Genomic DNA, 22297 nt, shown 5'->3' with positions numbered 1-22297 from the left:
GGGCCGAGGCGGGGGACGTTGGCTGGCACAGAGTAGTGAGGCGGGGGGCTCCGCTACTCCGCTATCACCCTCTATCTCCAACTATCATCCCCGACCTGTCTTCTAACGAGACGACTCTGAACGCGTCGTGGGATCTCGGCAACCTTGACGCTGCCACGATATTCCCTTTCTTTTCTCTAACCAGCCTTTCTCTGCAGCTTAGAACAAACTTGTTTTCTCACCCCGATGAACGGTCATCAGCCTGAAACATTAACTGTTTCGCTCACCACTGATGTTGCCCCGCTCAGTGCCCACTTTCAGAATCAGGTTTAACATCACCGGCATAGGTCGTGAAATGTGTTGTCTTCGCGGCCGCAATGCTTCTTCCTACTTATTTTTATAACTACTGTATTAATCTGTTATTCGTTGTGTTTAAAGTATCCACATACATTTTGTTAAATTATTTAGCTTTTTGAAATTAGACACGTGGATGAAGAAACTTTGTAGAATATTATGTGTTTCTGTATCAGAATAAACAATATGGCTTTGAGACTTCAAAGCAATGTTCTAATTTTGGCGACAAGATACATAAAAGGACTTTTGAGTTTTGCTTGTCAATGCCGGGATTTTAAAATTCTCTCACATAGTTTATAATCCCTACCCACCTCTGTGATCAATATTCTCTATCTCTTCAAATCTTGCCATCCTCGCTTCTAGAGGCTGCAGGTTTGGAAGCTGTTATCAAACAGACATTGATAAATTATCACAGTGAATTTAGCAAGGGTACAGCCACAGAATGCTTCGTGAGAGGAAATTAGCCCAATATTTCCTATTTCAATAAACATTTATTAATAAGAGAAATGGTCTACGTATTAGAAATGGATGTCAATTACCCATTTCTCTCCTCGAATGCTTCGATTCTCCAGAAGTTTGTTTTCTTTTAGCACCAAGATGACTGCATTTTAATAACTTCCACTGCAGTTTCTTTTTAAAGCCGCGTTTAGCCTGAAGTTTCATTAATTCAGTTCATATCTTGCCGCCTATAGTATCACTATTCTGTTTAAAGTCAATACTAATTTGAAGAGTTACTGCTCTGGATCACAGATTGCTAAAACTTAAGAGATGCTTCTCATTGCAATCTTTTTACTCAATGTAGACGCTTTGTCCAGGAGGCAGGGTCGAGGCTTTATTAAATTGAATTGACTTTATTGCTTGCATCCTTCAAATACATGAGGAGTAAAAATCTTTACGTTACGGGTCTCCGTCTAAATGTGCAATTTATAATAAGTATTATGTACAACAGGATACTCGATATAACATAGGAATACAGTAGCTCATAAAACCACACCCCATGAGTCCGTAAATGTAACTTGAACCTGTTCACGGACTCTCACGCCTTCAGCCTTTGCATGTACTCCTTCCCCACTGTCCGGCACAACTCGCCGTTACCATGGCTACAAAGCCCAGGTCCCGGCAGCCTCTAGCAGTCGGACGTTTGAAATTGGCGCTCCTCGGGAAGTCGCGGAGATTGGTGGGAATTGTAGTCTCTATTACTTGGAGTCACCCTGAGCTGAGAGCCGTTTGTAAAGCGCAAAGTGGGGCATCTCTGTGTACTAGGGTTCGACTTCAACCGGATCAGCTACCGCCAGTAAGGGAAAGTCTCAGTGAAAGCCGCGGTGTAAGAGGAACGAAAATCTCCGATGTTCAGGCGGAACGTTGTCGGCAGGCGGAACCTATAGCGCGACGGTTTCCGGTATATGGCAGAAAGGAGAAGGTGAGTTTACGTGTGTAGTGAAGGAGAAGGGCCAATGTTTGTTGTTACAGCTGGATGGAATTCTTGTTTGGCTTTCTCAACTCACCCAGAGCCTACGAGGTAGCTGACAGGGTCACAGGCGTTCGAGGGGGATGCCTCAGTGAAAATGGGCATGGCGAGATTATGTAACCTAAAGTTCGAAGCCGGCTTCAGGTTCTGTTTTGGTGACCGAGGGTATTTATTTTCCGTTATGCTGGGGACGGGACTGCCTCTTGGGGATGGAAGTTACAGCTGTGCTGCACGTGACCAGGCCACAGCTGCTGTGACGATACTTTGTCCAAAAGACGCTCACTCCCATCTGCTGACCGGTGCAAACTTGAGTTGACCTGTCTATTTTCCTCCATTCTCTCGCTCCCTCAATATTTTTCGTTTATTTGTTCACGAGTATTAATCATGTTCATGAAGATTGGCAATTAAGCTAAGGAAGCAATTGAGGTATTATTACTGCATTGCAATGGCTTCAGTAAGTAGTTTTATTAACTTCCAGTTTTCTATCCCAGCTTTTGCAAAACAGCAGCTTAACCATTATGTTGTATGTTAGGCTTTAAGACAAAAGTTGCTTTACAGTTTTACTTGACAGTTAAATAAAATGGATCTTTTTAAAAACAGATACCTCCTAAATTTCAAAATGTTATAATGTCGTTTTCACTGCCCCTTTCTTCTTGCCCCTCCTCTCCCCACACACCCACTCCAACTCATCATTCCAGTCTTTATTTTCAAACAAGAGAAAATCTGCAGATGCTGGAAATCCAAGCAACACACGCAAAATGCTGGAGGAACTTCCTTAATGCTGCCTGGCCTGCTGGGTTCCTCCAGCATTTTGTGTGTGTTTCCAGTATTTATTTTGTTGGGATTTTTATTTTCTTACCTCAGAAATTAACTTTGGAGTTACTTGAATGACAATGGGGCAATTTTAAATTGGATTTTGTATGAAGCCTAATGTCACTGAACATTCTTCAACCCTTTTCAGCTATCCCTTTTGGAATGAAAAATTAAATCTCTACTTGGGAATGCGGACATTGTTTGTCTTAACATTTTTTAATGTATGAACAATGTTCCACTTATCATATGCTGAACTCATTAATACAGGAGTTCTGCAATTATTTATGACATGACCTCAATCCCATGGGAGGAAATGTGAACTGCATGTAACACATGGCATGTTTGTTCCCAGATGCATTTTTCCTGGACAGGAATTTACGGTTGCATAACTGTGAATTATCAGATTTTGTAGGAATGCCAATATCATCAGATTTAACAAGGCTGTGGATTGGGTATTTAATAGCTTTGAAATTTATCTTGCGAGGATGAAAGGGCCATTTCCAGCAGTTTGAACTGCCCGTTAGTAACTGTTGTTTGGAGAATTAAAAATCTGCAGATGCTTGTAATCTACGGTTTAAAAAAGATAGGAAATGCTCATAAGGTAAAACAGCATATGTGGAAATAGAAGCTGGGTTAACATTTTAGCTCAAAGATCTTAAGATCTGGAAGAACTGAAAACAATGATTTGTTTCTCTAGTTATTTGCTCTGAGGGTTTCCCAGATTTTTGTGGTTTTTTTATATAGATGTTTGGATGTTGCTGCAAACACTTCACAAAATTGAAGAAATGATAGCAGTTTAATATATGTGAAGTACAGGTGGTGCAGCATATTGCTACTTCTAATGGGAAATGGATTATGTGTGGATTGATGGTAGCACTGATATTCAGACTAGGTTTAGCTTTGCTTCTATTTGGCTGATGTTAAGTGTTTCCCATTTTGGCAGATTTTATTGCATTTTCATCAAATGTATGATCAATACGTATCGATGTATGTTGTTTTGAGATCCAGACTACTCTCTGCATCTGCCAGAATAAGCTTTGTGTGCCATAACAGTTGATCTTTGCAGAATGGTTCCAAAATGCAAGGTCACCACTTGGCCGCTCTGGTGTATACCAGCAATCCAGTCATCCCACTCTCTATCCTCCCCCCACAGTTCTGTAAACTCTTTTCCCTGGATAAATACATATTGTTTACTTATCCAGCTTTAAACCATAATCACTTTGTTTAGACGGGTCATATTCTGCATGGAGGCCGGTGACCAGTGGTGTGCTTCAGGAATCTGTTCTGGGACCTCTCCTCTTCATGATTTTTATAAATGACCTGGATGAGGAAGTGGAGGGATGAGTAAGTTTGCTGATGACAGAAAGGTTGGGGGTGTTGTGGATAGTGTGGAGGGCTGTCAGAAGTTACAGTGGGACATTGATAGGATGCAAAACTGGGCTGGACTGAGAAGTGGCAGATGGAGTTCAACCCAGATAAGTGTGAGGTGGTTCATTTTGGTAGGTCAAATATGATGGCAGAATATAGTATTAATGGTAAGACTCTTGGCAGTGTGGAGAATCAGAGGGATCTTGGGGTCCGAGTCCATAGGACACTCAAAGCAGCTGCGCAGGTTGACTCTGTGGTTAAGAAGGCATACGGTGTATTGGCCTTCATCAATCGTGGAATTGAATTTAGGAGCCGAGAGGTAATGTTGCAGCTATATAGGATCCTGGTCAGACCACACTTGGAGTACTGTGCTCAGTTCTGGTCATCTCACTACAGGAAGGATGTGGAAGCCATAGAAAGGGTGCAGAGGAGATTTACAAGGATGTTGCCTGGATTGGGGAGCATGCCTTATGAGGATAGATTGAATGAACTGGGCCTTTTCTCCTTGGAGCAACGGAGGATGAGAGGTGACCTGATAGAGGTGTATAAGATGATGAGAGGCATTGATCGTGTGGATAGTCAGAGGCTTTTTCCCAGGGCTGAAATGGCTGCCACAAGAGGACACAGGTTTAAGGTGCTGGGGAGTAGGTACAGAAGAGATGTCAGGGGTAAGTTTTTTACACAGAGAGTGGTGAGTGCGTGGAATGGGCTGCTGGCAACGATGATGGAGGTGGATACAATAGGGTCTTTGAAGAGACTTTTAGATAGGTACATGGAGCTTAGTAAAATAGAGGGCTGTAGGTAAGCCTAGTAATTTCTAAGGTAAGGACATGTTCGGCACAACTCTGGGCCGAAGGGCCTGCATTGTGCTGTAGGTTTTCTATGTTTAACAACAATCACGTTACCTTGACTCTTTTGTTGAACATATTCATTCTCTATCCCTGGATTGTGATGCTTCATTATTCCACTTGAAGTTTATTGTTTCCCTCTTCAGATTTCACTATGCTCTTTTTTTTTATTGTCACCTGCAGATTTGGAATTTATTTTCTTCACACAACTTTTAAGGCATTTATGTGTCAACCTATGGAGGTCTCCAGTAAATACTTAGCTCAAATTTGACAAACAACATTTCACAGCCACTATTTCCTGTTTCAAAGCCAATATTCGATCAAAACTGCTACAGCACCTTTTATTCTACAATCTTTGCTTTTGGTGATCGGTCTTTCATGTGATGCCTTATGGAAATTCATACATGTTGCATCAACTGTGCTTCCCTCCTTGACCTTGTTATTTGTAAAAACGTCTTAACAATTTAGTAATGATTTACTTTTAACAAATCTATACTGTGTTTCTTTAATCAAATCACAGATATTCAGGTGTTTATGAAAGTTATCCCAGATTGTTTCTACAACTTGCCTTCCCGCTGAGTTTAAGCTTGTTGGTTTGTAGTTACATGTTCATCCGTACATCTGTTTTTGAAGAATGGTATAACACTTGCTGTTTTCCAATCCTCAGGTGCTACCTCTGAATCTATGAATGTTTGAGAGAAAGTAGTCAGGGTTTTGTAGTTCCTTTCAGATGGCTTTTCCAGGATTTGCTCTTTATCAATTTTTACCCACCTAGAGTTTCAATGTCAGAGGCTCTTAAGAGGTTCCTTCAGCATTAAGTACATCAGTCATGCCCTATGCCATCTTAAATAAATTTATTTTATTTTGATCAGTTACATTTCTCTTTTTGCAACTCTCTTGTAATCCATATGTCTATAGAATATTTTTGGATTCCTTTATATTCAGTCATCTTGTGAAAAAAATGTATAAAGGTTTTCTTTTAACGTTTCCTTTGATATCTTTTGCTGTTTGAAATTCAGTGGAGCCATGTGATTATTTATTGAACAAACTGCCTATCCTCCCATCAAAGGAAGATGATGTGGAAGCACATGATCTGGATGGTAAATATAATGTCTTTAGATATTGATGTGTGATGTGGCCAAAGTACTGAATTATTTTTCTTGTTCTTTGCTTTCAGGTTTTTAACAAAGAGATCATTGCAGATTTGGCTCTGTCGGCACTAAATTCTACACTGGCATTGACTATCATCTACCTACTTTTGCAATGCTCTTTTGAGCAAGGGTTGCTGCTTAAAGTGTCTTGAATGCGATGTTTGAAATTCGGATGCTCTTCAACATGGAAATAATACCGGTTTCACATTTTTCAAAAGCTATCAATATCTGTATAGTTGTACAATATTACCAGATGAGCTAACTTATTGATAAGGACTGACCACTGTGTAATCATAGTTTTTTGATTAGTTTGGCAAGGCTGAAGGAATTGATAATTGCAGCTGCTACGATACCGGAACTACTTGGTTTTTCCATGGACAAAATGGCAAGAGTGACCACTGCCCTGAGTGGCACAGCCATTACAGGGCGAACAATGTTCTGCCATCTTGATGCACCTGCAAATGCTATTAGTGTTCGTAGAGATGCTGCCCAGGTGGTGGTGGCTGGCCGCAACATTTTCAAAATCTATTCCCTCGAGGAGGAACAATTTGTGGAGAAGGCCAATCTTCGAGTTGGGCGCAAGCTCTCTCTGAACTTCAGTTGTGCGGATGTGGTGTGGCATCAGATAGACGAGACCTTGCTGGCGACAGCAGCCACAAATGGAGCTGTGGTCACGTGGAATCTGGGCAAGCAATCTCGCAACAAACAAGACCAACTTTTCAATGAGCACAAACGCACAGTTAACAAGGTGTGCTTCCATCCCAACGAGGTCCACATGCTGTTGAGTGGCTCCCAAGATGGCTACATGAAGTGCTTCGATCTCAGGAAAAGGGAATCCGTGAGCACTTTCTCCGGTAAAGAATATATTCTAATGAAGTCAATGAAACGAGATCATTTGCAGATTTATTTTTTAATGTATTTTATAAGCACTAACATTTTTAAAATATAATTTCTTATGTTTCATTATTTTTGTAAGTTTACTTTCCTTGTCTTTAAATGAGCTGTAGATGGAATAGCAAAAAAGAAGCCTTTCATGTCCTCATTAACCCAAAATGCTCTAGAGGTAATGAAATGCTTCTGAAATGCAGTCAGTCATTCATTTGTTTGTTTATATATAGGAATTGTGATTTTAAAAAAAACTAAAATACTGACCATGCTATTTATATTAGCATTAACGAATTGGTAATACTATGCTGCTTATATCTAGCCAAGTGATTGGGTTGAATCTCGGCTCTTAAGTGAGCCAGTGCTTCAAGGCTCTTGGCACTCATTGGTGTTCCCATCTTGTCAAACATAACGTCCCAGGAGATTCATACTTAATAGATTGTTTGACTGCAGAAGATCTGATCCAATTCTTATCACATTCCAGTAAATCAGTCTCCTTTCCATCTTTTGTAGAGAAGGGCCACAATAATTACAGAATAATATGGTTTTAGTGAAAAAAAGACTGATTCTAAAACTGTTAAAATTGTACAAAATGGTGCTAATTTCCAGTTGTGTGCATATATTGACCCATTAATCATTTTTGGTCAATTTCTTTTTAAGTACAAAACCAAATTTATCAAACTGGCTTGTTTTTGTCATATTAAAGTGAGTATAACTTAAGTACAACTCCCTTTATGGAAAATAGCTCCAAAGTAACAGAGCCTTGAAGGGAAAATCATTAAGTTGTGTATAGTTCACCCATACATCTAACAGTAGACAATCTTGCTTGCTTTACTTTCTAGTCTGTGACTCTTCTGAAATCTAGAACTGCTGCTAATTTTGCATGATGGATGACATTCCATGGAACTTTGGATTTTATGTACTTTGACCAAAGTCATTGGCTTTAAGTATATGTATTCTGCCATGTATTATTGGATGTTAATGTTGAACCTATTCTACTGACTTTGAGAATGGAACTTCTATCTTTTATAGGTCAGTCAGAAAGTGTCCGTGATGTCCAGTTCAGTGTCAGAGACTATTTCACATTTGCTGCTTCGTTTGAAAATGGCAATGTTCAGCTCTGGGACATAAGGCGACCGGATAGATATGAACGCATGTTCACAGCACATAATGGACCTGTTTTTTGCTGTGATTGGCACCCAGATGATAAGTGAGTAGAGTGCTACTTGAAATGTTTGGTGTTCATGTTTAGAATCTTATTAAGAACTACTTGTTGAAAGACGATGCTAATTATTGCTTTTCTGAGTTTCCCTTTGCATTCATTGTTGAAATTTTGATGACTGTACAAATCTCTTATTCAACATCATTCAAATTTCCAACAAATAAACCTTGTTAAATGTCTCCCTATCTTTATTGTAACTGGGCTGAATAATTCCTATGAAACTATTTTAAGCTTCTTACATTTTCCCTCATAGCACTTTAAAATTTTTCTCCATTTATCTCTTGCTTCTTAATTTTGTGCAGTGGTGTGTAAGAGGCAGCTAGATCTGGCTCTTGGCAAAGCTGCAGCATTGAAGAGGCTTACTAATGGGTGCCCAGATGGTTTTTGTACTTTATTCTTATTTTTCGAATTGGAACTTGCCCAATCTGGATGCCCCTCCTGTCAATTCAAAGGTTTACAATCAGAATTCTACAGATGGAGAACCGCAGGGAGGTGGAAAGATTCATTGATATCTTCTGTACTTGGGATGGTTTAAAGAAAAACAAGTAGTCTAATTGGAGATGAGGGTTTTCCTGTTGTGAGCAGCAGAAGAAGTTGGATCAGTGTTCCTTCACATGTAAAAAAGTGCTGGGTCATCATATTGAAACATTACCAAACATTTGACATCCCTGCACTCCCCAAATTCTGATTTACTCCATTTCCATTCTTATTGGTTTGTTATTAGTGGCTGTGCTTTAACTGAATTGGGTTTAACCTCTAAAATTCTCCATCTAAGCTTTGGCACCTCAGTTCAGATGATCTCTTTTAACTTATTTCTTTAAGCTTGTCCTTTTAACCAACTGTACTATTATCGCGTGGTTTGGTGTTAACTTTTGTTTGATAAACTTTTGTATGTGATGTAACATTTTGCTATACTGAGGATGCTTTTCTTAAATGCAACAACCGCTTCTATTAATATAGCACCCTTAATGTAACAATATGTCCCAGGCACTTCAAGGAAAAATAATTTGTTTAATGATAAATTATGCCTCCTTGTATCAGTTTTTTTGTTAAACAAATAGCTAATATGAGGGGGCAAGGGTGCATAATTTTAAGGTAAACGGAGGAAAGTATGTCAGAGTAGTAAGTGTGTGGAATGCCCTGCCAGGGGTGGTGCATGTACATTTGGGGTATTTAAGAGACTCTTAAATGGGCATGTGGATGATAGAAAAATGGAGGGCTATGGAGGGGGGAAGGGTTAGATTGACTTTAGAGTAGGTTATAAGGCCAGCACACCATCATGGGCCAAGGGGCCTAAACTTTGCCGTACTGTTTTAACTTCTGTGTTTTTTGTTTTTAAAACCTGGGACCTGGTTGTGTGATATGGATGTTTCTAAGGACTGCCTTAAGGGAATTTTTGGACATTTGACAACTGTAGGCATGACTACCAAAAGAATTAAATTTGGGATCGATCAAGAGAACCAGAATTATAAGAAGGTTGATGGTAGCAGATACTAGGCTGGAGTTCAGAAATAAGAGAGGGTAAAGAATAACTATTTGTGGATGTCAGTAGTGAAGCCTTAGATGTGCCAAGAAGCCATTTCAAGTGATTCTCTATGAATAAGGACAATATAACGAGGTGAATGTAGTCCTTTCCAATGGCATGATGGTGGGGGAAGTATTGGTGATGTGCTTGAGCTGCTGACGCATTGAGAACGTTAAGGTCAGATAGATTATCTTTTTCACAATTAGATATTGTTTCATTAATGAATTGGATGAGACCAGTTCCAATACTGCGGTAGGGAAAGTATAATTGAAATGCCTTGAACAAAAAATGACCATGATCTCTGGAGGGTTAGTGCACATTTAAGTTCTTGGAGATGGATAGAAGATTGGAAAAGGGGAGCGATGCATTCTTACCAGTGTAGAGGATTACTTTGAGAAAAGAGATGATGACAACAAAATTGAAGAAGAGAACTGTATCTAAGGGGAAAATTGTTTAAGAATGTTAGCTGATATTGAAGCCAGGAAGGAAAATTATATGGTTAGCTGTATAATGGGAACAAGGCTGAGGAACTAGTTCTCTTGAAGAAAAATGAACTTGGATAGGACATGAAGCAAGAGAGGAGAGAAGTAAGAAAAGTATGTGATTTGGGACTAATCTGGGCACCTTTGGAATGTGGATGGGATGGGGATGCAGCAAAGGAAACTGAAATGGTGATCTATTTCTTCAGAGGGCTTCTTGGTTTTGTAGTGTTTGACTAAATTGAAAAAAGAGGTGCGAGCACAAATCTCTGAGTACTCTGTACTTCACTAATAGGAAAAATCTGCATTTAACCGAAACTCTGCTGGCTTCTCCAGTACACATGCCTTTAAAGTGATCCTGCAACATTTACCAGATGTACGAGTATTGCAGTGTTTCAACATTAAACTGTACAATGCATATCCCATTTTAATTTTTTTTGTGGGGTTAAACAAGTTGCAGACAAGTCTTAACAATCACCATAAGTAAATAATAAAATGCAGTTATTTTCAGACCTGGGAAATGGCAATAAATGTTGGCTTTGGCAGTGACACCATGTCCTATAAATTTACTTAAATATATATTTTAATGTTCTTTTTGCAGGGGATGGTTAGCTACAGGAGGACGGGATAAAATGGTGAAAGTGTGGGACATGACTACAAACAGGGCCAAGGAGATCTACTGTGTGCAGACTATTGCATCAGTTGCTCGTGTGAAATGGCGACCAGAAATGAAGTACCATCTAGCAACCTGCTCCATGATGGTAGATCACAACATCTACGTTTGGGATATTCGCCGTCCATACATTCCATTTGCAATGTTTGAAGAGCACAAGGATGTTACCACAGGAATTATGTGGCGCCATAATCATGACCCTTACTACTTACTTTCTGGATCAAAAGACAGTACATTGTACCAGCACATGTTCAAAGATGCCAGTCGGCCTGTTGATCGTGCTAATCCGGAGGGATTGTGCTATGGGTTATTTGGAGATTTGGCTTTTGCAGGAAAAGACAGCATGTTCACTACTGATTCAAATCGGAAAACCTATAGTGGTGATAGGCGTTATCCCATTTTTTTCTTCAAGAAGCCTGACTTATCGGAGCAATTTGCAAATGTATCCAGTGCTCTTAATGTGTTTGAAACGGAACAGGGCAGCAGCCCCATGTACTGGTTTGTCAACATGGCACAGCAGTATCTTCTAACTGGCCGCTCACTGGCTGAGCTCTGTGATCATAATGCAAAAATTGCTAAAGAGTGCTATCGTTATCAGGTACTGTTTACTTGAGTCAAAGGTGGATATGTCTTTTCCCTGTTAAATGTTTCTTGAGGTGGAATTACCACAGGGCTTCTCCTGTTCCTGCACTGACTCTACAGAAACAGAGACGAAGTGGTATAAACCTCCTGGAAAGCACATGTTACATTTGAGGCAAAAGTGAGGGCAGCCATGAATTGACGTGCAGTGACATCATGGGAGCTTTAGTGGGGTTACTGCTGACAACAGATAACAGCAACCCAGAGTGAATTGGATTGTGAGAATGTTTGATTGAGTTAAGTGTGTTATAAATGATACGTGGACTCTACAGTTTGCTGACAATTGAAGGTCCCTGACTCCAGGTATGACTGAGATCTCAAGCATTGACACCATTTAAAAAGAAAATGTATATATTTATGTTAATGTAATGATACAGAGTGGAATAGGCCTTTCGAGCTGTGCAACCTCCAACAAACACAGTTTGACCCGAACCCAATCATGGGACTATTTGTAACACACCTTCCTGTTCTTCCCCACACCAATCCCCCAACAACTGGTACTTTGAAGGTAGTAAATAACAGAGCTGTGAAAAGTAGGCTTGCAGTTACTTAGTGCCTTCCTCATTCCTTCCAAGCTATTCCAAGCACTATCTTAAAGTATTCTTTTAGTGTGTCAAAGATAGAATCCTATGAATGGGATCTAAGTTATTTTATCAAGTCCTCTTAAAATTTGGGCTAAAAAATTGAAATTAATGTTAGTAAATTTGTGGATATTTTTGCTCCCATTAATTTTGGTCTTTAAAAAAAAATTATTTCATGATGACTGTAAGCACTCTCGAATACCATGAGAACAGATTGTTGAAGTGAAATAAATCTGTCATTTCATGGCCAGATCTTGCCCACCATTGCCATCAGTTACTTTGAAGATTTAATTTTCACCTCCTCTGTCTAGGTGGCCCAGACGTGGACGATGCTAAGGATTGTGTATTCCAATCCAGGTGCAATTTCGTCTGTAAATTTGAATCAAAGTATTGGCAAGAGTGGAGGATTACCTCTTATTAACAGGTGGGAAGAGTAGAGGCAATGTAGTTGTTTGGGGGGTGGGAGAGGGAATAATGCTTTTAATGTGTAGTTCTTTAAGATCACTATTATGGACAGCAAAAAGGCTGTTTGGCCTCATTTCATAATTATTTGGTGCTATTTAGTCCAATATTGAGTGTATAAATATTTTGCTGTAACTATGACTTTTTATTTTAATGGATTATATTCTAATTCAAGATCCTCATGTCGATTTAACTCTTAACTGCTGAATTTTCAGATCAGTCTTGTTTTTTCCTTCTCTAATATATTGAATAATCTCATAAGTTCATGTTTTGTATTCCTCCACAGTTTTAAGGAGATCTCTGCACCCCTTGGCAATGAAACCAGAGGAAAGTCTGAAAATCGACAGGAGGTTAATCACATAGATTCCTCAAACCCATTGATTTCTGCAAATGAAGGTATGTGCAATTAGATTCCAGTTAATCCAATTACTTGTTACTAGGGCATTGTAACATGTATTACTTGGATCTATTCATGCTGTAGGTTTGGTATAATAATCATACAAGTCAGAAGTATGAGTAGGTCACTTGATCCATCAAACATACCCTCTGCATTTCCATATGAAACTGGCTAATCTAGCCAGGCCACAATTTATTTCTGTTACAGATCCTCATAGCCCTCAATTTTCCAATCTTTCGAACGTTTACCTATCCATTGTTTAAATACTTCTAATAAGCTATTCTCCATAACTCTGGCATAAAGAATTCCAGAAATGCATTGCCCTTTGTGAAATTAAATTTCTGCACGTTTCAATTTTATTTGATGGTCCCTTATCTTGAAACCATGCTTTGTCATTCTAGACTTTCCTATCAGTTAAACATCTCTACATCTCTTCTGTCAGGCTCTCTTATTTTCTAAGTTTCAAAAAGTTCATCTCAGATTCTTCTAAATCCTAAAGAATATAGATCCAGTTTAGTAGGATAATCCTCTCATTACAGAATTAGCCTGATGAATTTTGTATGGTCTGGTTCCAGTGTTACTACCTCCTTTCTGTGGTAAAGGGACCACAACTGTATACAGTACCTTGGATATGGCTTTGCCAACCCTCTAAACGTTCCTGTTTTTAAACTGCAATATGCTACTTGCTGCTACTGCTGACTAACTTTTTATGATTCAACAGTTTTATCAAATGTGATTTCCCTTTCACAAATCAGTGTTGTCCCACCCAATTATGGTAAATTGTCCTGTGATTAGGCTTGGCTTAAATCAGGAGATTCTTGGGCGGCACCACTCGAAGGGCCTATTCTGTGCTGTATATCAATAGATAAATGTGAAAAGGAAGCTATTCTCCAGCTGCTATTCTTCAAAATTTTGTACTAATATTACTGCTATAACTGTCGACTGTCACGTTTCTCAGTTTGATTTCTCTGCTGCTGCTTATGATTTCTGTTAGTGATGGATTAAATACTTTCTATGAGCAAAGATTCTTTTCCCCTTGTGGTATATAATCCAATTGAGATATTCCTTCTGCTATGCCACAGAAAATGAGGAAACAGAAGGTAGCGATGTGCCTGCAGATTACCTGTTTGGAGACGTGGAAGGAGATGAAGATGACCTTTACATGGTCGACCATGATAATGCTCCCGGTGAGTTGTTCTTCGCAAAAATTGTCAAGCAGAGTTGCCATTGTGTCACATTAATTTGCTGGTCAGAAGAGATCTCTTGGTGTAAATAGAAGATTTGCCAATAAGCAACTACTATTTATAGATAGTTGTTATATTGATTTCCTGATAGCTCTACACAAGTGGCAGTTACAATGAGCTGTTTTAACAAGTTGGTTGATGCTGAAGAATAGATGGAACAACCAATCGGTTGTATCAAGAGATGTTGTCCAACAAGCGAGTCTGTGTGGCTGATTTTTTTTTTAGCCAGTGCAACTATAGCAGTTTGTCTAAGTAACATAGGACTTGTGTATATCACAACTTTGACATGCTCTTTGGTCCCTTCTTGTAATTATTGATAAGTTAAAATTACTATCCATATATAAAAGTGCTATTCTTTAATAAGATCTTTAATAATTCTTTAATAAGCCAGAATTTCCTTACATGCTCTGTCTTTATCTGTCAGCAGAGGAACATGAATATATTTTGCCTCAGGAAGCATTTCCACTGCGACATGAAATTATAGATAACCATCCTGTTCCAGACCCACTTCAGGATAAAGTGGAATCTCCACACGTCAGTGGAAATGAAGCAGAGACTGTGTGCCTGAGCCCAATTGAATCCTTTTCCCTTATGTCAATCTCACAGCCACTTTATGATGCGTATCTACCTGCTGATTACTTCAATTCCCTTGTTAAAGATATGCTGTATTACTATGCAGAAGAGGGAGATGTGCAGATGGCTGTATCAGTCCTCATTGTACTTGGTGACCGTATACGGAAAGAAATTGATGAGCAGACTCAGGTAAGATTTAGTTGCACAATGTGGGGAGAGAGTTCTCTTTAAAAATGGGCAGGATTTATGAGCAATTCTGACAGCCGTCAGATCCTGTTTCACTTCATGTATTGAAAACTTGATTTGTGTTGTTTATTTCTTTGCAAATGAATTCGCTTCAACAAAACTACCTCTATCGTGCACCAAGCTGTCCTAATTTTACAATGAAATACTGCTGACTAACTTTTTATGATTCAGCAGTTTTATCAAATATGATTTCCCTTTCATAAATCAGTGTTGTCCCACCCAGCTATGGTAAATTGTCCTGTGATCAGGCTTGGCTTAAATCAGGAGATTCTTGGGCGGCACCGCTCGAAGGGTCTATTCTGTGCTGTATTCAGTGCTCTATGATATGAAATTCAAGACTTTCTGAAGAAAATGAAAATTTACAATAGCTTTAAATAGTTCAGTTTTCTTCATCCACATTATCACCTCTAAAATTTGACGCTGCTTTATTTGTACTGTTTTCCAGGTGATAGTCAAAACTAAAATTTTGTTAATGCTTGGATATCAGGTTGTCTGTGTTAATGGTTAACTATATTAGATTAGTTTTTAAATCACTTAACCTTTATTTTGTGTGGTATTGCCAGAGTTGTAATTACAAGATATTCAATATCCTGGAATTGTGTGTTATATGCCATGTTTCTGTTGAACATAATTCATGCATGTAATTTCTCTTATTAATGAATATAGACTTCAGTGCCAGCATAGATGTGGAGGATGTTAATGAATTACAAATAACACATCTGCCTTGCACTGTTCGTTTCAATAACTCTTACATTATACCAGTCTCCCCAACTGGTTTGTTCTTGCAATGTGCTACACTTGATTTGTCACCCTATTCAATATTACACCGTATCAACCTCTAGGTATTTCTGGTTTTAATCCTACTTGTGCCTACTAGCTCTTTCCCTCTCCTCTGTATACAAGCAGTTTGATAGAGGATAATGTGCTTGTCCGAGTCCTTTAAGTAATAACTTGTTAGAACGCTAATAATGTTGACATGCTTTTGGTATAATTTTGACCACCTCCAATCGAGTTTTTTTTGTTCTCTAGAACCTGGGTCATCTGCTATACTCCTGTGTCTTTACCACTCCTGAAGTTCCATTCAATCAAGAGGCAAAGCAGATTATCCTCATCTTTGCTTTTGTACGCTCACTTCTCACTACTGCCATTTGGATCTACTGCAGTTTCTTCTATCACGGACTTGTTTACCAATTGATATCAGTAGCTGAAAGCAGGGATGTGAATACCATTTTGCTAAAAGTCCTAACTCTGTCTTTAGCTTTGAGTCAGTTGCTCTTCCCAAGCAGAAGCCTTTATCAGACTGTGTACAATTTATAAACAAGGCTTATTTTCAAACCTTGTCACTTTCATCATTTACTTTTCCCTCGCTTATTCACACTTCCTGAGAATTCACATCTATCTTGAGGCTTAACTGTAGCTTTGGAGCATGAATAATCTCAAAATTTGCTTGTTCTATCCAAAATGGTAAGTGTTATCATTCTGCTCCCGCCTCCACTGGATTTGATCTACAACATGCAGGCTTCATGGATTTTGCTTCAAGTGAGACAACTCATCTTTCTGTCGACAGCATCAGTTCGGACATTTTTTTGTTCATTTTTCTTTCTCATGCACCATCACTTGTCCGTTGACAGATTACAGCCTCATTGACCCTATGTAGCTCTTTCCCTTCACTATCTCCTCAGTCTTTGTTCCATATTGTTGCTTCCCTCCAAGTTATTATTGCTTATTATCTGCTCTTTTGAGTTTGAGTCTGAACTACTTTATGTAAAATGCATTGACTAAACTGTTCTGAGAAAACTGACCATAGCTCTGTATATTTAGATTTTATTATTTATTGCCAGGAACACTGGTACACATCATACATTGACCTGCTACAGCGCTTCAAACTATGGAACATCTCGAATGAGGTGATCAAGCTGAGCACATGCAGCTCCATCAATTGTCTAAACCAGGCGTCAACCACTCTTCACATCAACTGCACCAATTGCAAGCGACCAATGAGCAGCAAGGGCTGGATCTGTGATAGGTGGGCTATGTCTAATCACTTGCTAACAGAGAAGCAGAACCTGAGTGTGCAACAAGCTGATAATACTAATCATTAAATTGTGCTGGGGCAAGCTAAAAATTTAATTACTACATAAACACACGAGATCCTGCTACAAATCCAGAGCAACACACAAGATACTGGAGGAGCTCAGCAGGTCAGGCAGCATCTATGGAGATGAATAAACGGTCAATGTTTTGGAAAAGTCTTGGTTCATAACATCAACTGTTTATTCCTCTTCATAGATGCTGCCTGACATTGACTTCCTGTAAAAGTTCATTACTGAATTTTTTTAAATTAAAAAAAATTCTTTGCCCGAAACTGACAAAAACATCTTTAGCACCAGAAGTTGAAATTGTTATTTTGCATTCTCATCAACTTTTGGTATAATATAAAGTTGTGAAGGCACTTTATAACTGCAAGTGTATTTAACATATTCAAATCACCTAACATTAAGGCAACTTTTGATTTTCACTGAGAAATTAGTCAAGATTTTTAAAGCAGAAAATTAATAATTTTGAGGTTTAGGATGGAAACATTAGACCAAAAATGACAAATCAAGCCGTGCCAACCTGGGAAGTGGTGGAAGTAGCAAGTTTTCCATTCTTAGAGACTTCTATAATTTGTTGTGATCATACAATCGCATGTTTGTTTATTTACATCTAATATAGTGAATTTCACGAGCATAAGTACCATCTTGAAAAAAGAAAGATGAATGAAGCTGTAATTCTCTTCCTTCCATTTTTGGTTGCTGGAAAAAGATGGTATTTAAAATGTAATTGATTTTGAATCCATGACTGATGGGTTGGAGCAAGACGACAACAATGGGCACTGCTTTCTCTAGTAGATCTGAGATGCATATAACACTGATAGTGCTGTAGCAAGCTGTTCTAGTGTAAGGACTAGTTACATCATCACATTCTTGATCTTGGTATCAGTCATGCCCTAATGCCTGAATAGGTAGATTATTCTATTATAATATTTGTTTTTATCCTAAACAATATGACCATGAATTACTGTTTATAATAATTACAACAAATGTCTTTAGTGAGAAGAGTAGCGGGTGCGTCTCATGAACGGGTGCGTCTCATCATACGATGCTATTGTTTTGTCCTGAGTGGAGATGATGTAGTACTTTTTATTTAATTATTGCCTTTCTCAAATTGGAGTCAAGTTTAATTAACAGTGTGTTAGTCCATAAGGCCTAGGAGCAGAATTAGGCTATTCAGCCCATCGAATTTGTTCCACCGTCCAATCATGGCTGATTTTTTTTTATCCCTGTCAGCCCCCTTCTCCTGCCTTCTCCCCATAACCTTGATGTCCTTACTAATCAAGAACCTATCAACCTTTGCTTTAAATATACCCTGTGGCTTGCTTCCACAGCTGTCTATGGTAATGAATTCTGCAGATTCCCCACCCTCTGGATCAAGAAATACCTCCTCTTTATTCTAAAGGGACATTCTTCTATTGAGGCCGTGCCCATTGGTACCACGATAAGAAATATTCTCTCCATGACCACTCTATCAAGGGCATTCGATATTTGATAAGGCTCATTGAGGTTCCCTCCCCATCCCCATTCTTCTAAACTCCAGTGAGTACAGGCTCGGAGTCATCCAATGCTCCTAAACCTTTTATTCTTGGAATCATTCTCTTATTAATTAATTACTATTGAATAAAAATCTGAAAGTTTGATGTTACAGTAAACAGATTAGCCTTAATTGTGTCAATTGTATTGTTTCCCAGGGTGCCATCTGTCCCTTGCCATGTTTTTGATGGTACAATGGGAAGATGTATCTGTGGATACTCTGAGCTCTATATGCACTCAATATGATGTAATTGTCAATGTTATGTGTGCTATCTCTCATTTTTTTTAGGTGCCGCCAGTGTGCCAGCATGTGTGCTGTTTGCCATCAGGTTGTAAGAGGATTGTTTGTTTGGTGCCAAGGATGTAGCCATGGTGGACACTTGCAGCACATCATGAACTGGTTGAGGACTAGTCCATATTGCCCAGCTGGGTGCGGCCATCTGTGTGAATATACCTGAGAAGGCAGAGCTCAAAATCTCAACTCAACATTCAGCAAGCAACAGATGATTTTGTAATCTGTGGTTCTCAATAAATGGGACCACTGTTGAAAGTGTTTTAAATGAATATCACATTTTCCAAAAAAAAGATAAAATGAAAATTAATTAATTCATTCACTACAGAAAATTACAGCTAAGTTCCTAGCAGAAAATCTGAGGTTTTGTTATTTTCTCTAGTTTTGTATGTTTTGAGGTGATATGGCCATGCAGCTGTCACAAGGAGCTGCCATGAATATACCAAAATCAAAAGGCAGTAGTCACTAGCGAAAACAGGTCATTGATGGCAAAATGCTCAATTGGCTCTTTCTCAGATAAGTAATGAATTATCTCCTACAGACTGCGAGTAGCAAGCTCTGCTATTATGATGCTAATGAAAGCAGCTGGTACAGATTGGAATGTAAGTAGGTGTAATGTCTGTTTTAACATAGGACTAACTTCATGTCCAATTGTTTTGATATTTTTGAGCCTTGAATTTATTTACATGTATAGTGATCAGGCAGAACACAGATGAAATAGTTTCAATCATATAATAAAGCCATCAACGACATTTAAGTATTTTGCTTGACCTTATTTGGAGTCAACATTCACATCTTTATAAAGAATAAAATTTTATCCCCGGTTAAAAAGGATGTTGACTACCTTTTGTATAGTATTATAGTTTGTACACAAGCTACTATTGGAATGGAATGTCAGGTTTTGGACTTTTTGTAAAAGGGATTTAGAATTGGGAAATTTAGGAACTCTCCAATTCAGCACTAAAGATAAATGTAGGCCATAGTGGATCATGTGATAATATAAACATCTGGACATTTGGTATGTAGTTTTTCAAACTGTAAAATGTTTATTTTATTTACCAATATAGTGTGTATATTTTAAATGTTCTGTGTTTGCTCTGAACCTTGGCCAGAATGCTCATGTAGCATCATAAAAATCAGGCATGTAACAAACATTTAGTTATAAAGCTCCTACCTGCTGACAGTAAGTTTCAGGAATATCATTCCCCATTGGTTGGAGTATCAACAGTGATTCAATATTTTATTTCAACCAAAGAACTGATAATCTGACGTGGGGCGTTATAAATTCAACCCTATTGTGCCTACCCCCAAATGAGACAGTTGCAATACATCTAATTGCTGCCACATTTTAGAAAATGCAATAAAATTGGAATAGCCAGCCTGTGGTAGAATAAAGTGGAACTTAAAAGAACCAATTATGCAGCATGACATTCAGTAAATAGTACTTAATCTTCTCTTCAATTGCATTGGGCATAGGCATCTATTTGACTTTGAGTGGCTTTCTTGAGTATGAAAATTTCTTTGAAGTTTTCTTGAATATATTCAATCAAATGTTATTGTGTCAATAGATTACATTCCACATAAGTAGGGTCTTCTACTGTGTTGGAATTGTAAAGAAATATTTAAGTTTTGCAGTCCAGATAACTTGTATTTGTTATCTGGTGGAGTGTGATGCTGTGGCAGAGATTGAAGGTTCATTAAAAGGTGAAAATAGTCTTCCTTGTATTAAAATATTATCTCAAGACCAGAATATTTTGAAATCTATTTATGTAAAGTTTATTTTACATTCTGGATTCTGAATCCTTTCTGAAGTAACTGCTGTAAAAAAAATGCATAAAGTACAGTAAATAAAAGTACCGGTGGTCAATATGTGTTTATCTCCTACCCACTACAAATCTCTGGACAATTTCATATTAAAGTCTACCTCTGACCAAGGTTTTGATCATCTTGCTTCATTTTTGGTTGCTTTTCCAATTTGAGATCCTGATTCTCCCGCCCCCCCCCCCCCATCCCTTGAGTACATGGATGGGGAGGGGTACGGAGGGCTTATAGTCCAGGTCAAGGTTAAGGTCAATGGGTCTAAAAATCTGTTTCTGTGCTGCTAGTGTTCTATGCCTGTTTTGTCTTTATTGAGTTGCAGATACAAATCTTTACACACCTCTAAGTTGTATTATTGGGTTATGTAGAATTAGTACATTTGAAATTTCAACTGGGATTCTCATGTTCCAGTAGTGGCAGTATAGAATAAGGGGCATAGGGGGTGTAGGAGTAGCGAATTATGTATATCATGATCCTGGTTGTGCAGTCACGTTACTGGATGATTATGTATGCTCTTGGATATTCATATGCAGAATGTACCAAAGCCAGACATTGTTAATGGGTGACTGATTTGGTCTCTTCATCAAAACATCTGTATGGTATTTTGCTCTTACTGGGTTTGGGGTGGTAAAGCCAATGGCAACAATCATGTTGGCATCAATATTGTCAGTGCTAATTTACTATCTTAGAAGCATACATAGGATAACTTTAAGCCCCTACCAGTTGGGTCATACCATCTTTTCACAGCTACCTTCAGGAACTGATAAAAAGTGTTAGACTAGCTGATGATTTGACAGATGACAATTCCTGCATCTTCATAATCTGCATCCCAGAGCACTAGAAGAGGTAGCCATGGAAATATCTGATACATTGGTTGCCATTTACCAGGTGTAACTGCACTATTTAGAAAATGAAATAGGGAGCTACAGATTGAATTACCCACCTAATATTGGAGCCATGATAAAGGATGCAGTAACAGGATTTGGAAAAAATCAGTGTAATAAAACACTGCCAACACAGATTTAGGAAAAGGAAATTGTGTTTATTGTAGTAAAATGTGGAATTATTCAATTTGGGAGGAGAAAAGTTTTACTTGAATAGTAATATAATGGGAAAAGTTTAGATATTTAGATGCTCTTGTACCCCTGTCAATGGAAATAAATGTGCAGGAGCAGATGGTATTCAAGCCAAATGATGCCTTGGTCTTTATTGAGAGGTTTTGAATTGAGGACCAAAGATGCTTTACTACAATTACACTGGGCCCTGAAGTGAGCACACCTGGTGTACTGTGTGCAGATTGTCTTTAAAATACAAAAAGAATTATACAGCAAGTCCTCATTTTATGATAGGCTCCGTTCCTGAAAACTCTTCATAATCCGAACTCGAGTCAGAAATGAACAAAAACTCAGCAAGGTCACAGAAACATCTGTGTTGGGCTGCCAGTGGTTATGGGAAGAGCAGCTGCCAGTGAGCAAGTTGGCTCAGCTCCACCTGGCTGATGATTGCACTTGCAGATAGTCCAGGGAGGCAGGGGGAAGAGAAGGCATATAGAAATACCCTTTCCTACCCAGCAGAAGACTGTAGCTCCTCAGCAGTCAGCAAAACTATTCCCATTCACTGTGCCATAATTCTGGGCTCTCCATTAGTGAGG

General features: G+C 38.6%; 1 protein-coding gene across 2 annotated transcripts; it reads left to right on the top strand.

The window, feature by feature from the left end:
- Window positions 1-1720: 1720 nt before the first annotated feature.
- On the top strand, window positions 1721-20753 carry wdr24 (WD repeat domain 24). Of its 2 annotated transcripts, none has more exons than XM_063057481.1 (10): window positions 1721-1753; window positions 6008-6835; window positions 7899-8076; window positions 10694-11363; window positions 12297-12409; window positions 12734-12843; window positions 13927-14031; window positions 14516-14850; window positions 16749-16933; window positions 18826-20753. In XM_063057481.1, exons 2-10 carry the CDS (start codon window positions 6355-6357, stop codon window positions 18992-18994), a joined length of 2346 nt encoding a protein of 781 aa, XP_062913551.1. In that variant the 5' UTR covers window positions 1721-1753; window positions 6008-6354; the 3' UTR covers window positions 18995-20753. The 2 variants fall into 2 exon arrangements, with proteins under 2 accessions (XP_062913551.1, XP_062913550.1); XM_063057480.1 differs by having other exon boundaries at window positions 14513-14850.
- Window positions 20754-22297: the final 1544 nt, after the last annotated feature.

Source organism: Mobula hypostoma, chromosome 9 (assembly GCF_963921235.1).
Source record: "Mobula hypostoma chromosome 9, sMobHyp1.1, whole genome shotgun sequence".
NCBI lineage: Eukaryota > Metazoa > Chordata > Chondrichthyes > Myliobatiformes > Myliobatidae > Mobula > Mobula hypostoma.
Note: the sequence above shows the minus strand (reverse complement) of the source record. Positions and strands in the feature narration are given on the sequence as shown.

What these genes read in the sequence shown, in the direction of transcription:
- wdr24 (XM_063057480.1), top strand. Translation starts at nt 6,355, where the DNA reads ATGGACAAAATGGCAAGAGTGACCACTGCCCTGAGTGGCACAGCCATT. An exon ending in ATTGATTTCTGCAAATGAAG is followed by an intron (nt 12,844 to 13,926) that starts GTATGTGCAATT and finishes GCTATGCCACAG; the next exon opens with AAAATGAGGAAACAGAAGGT. An exon ending in CGACCATGATAATGCTCCCG is followed by an intron (nt 14,032 to 14,512) that starts GTGAGTTGTTCT and finishes TTTATCTGTCAG; the next exon opens with CAGAGGAACATGAATATATT.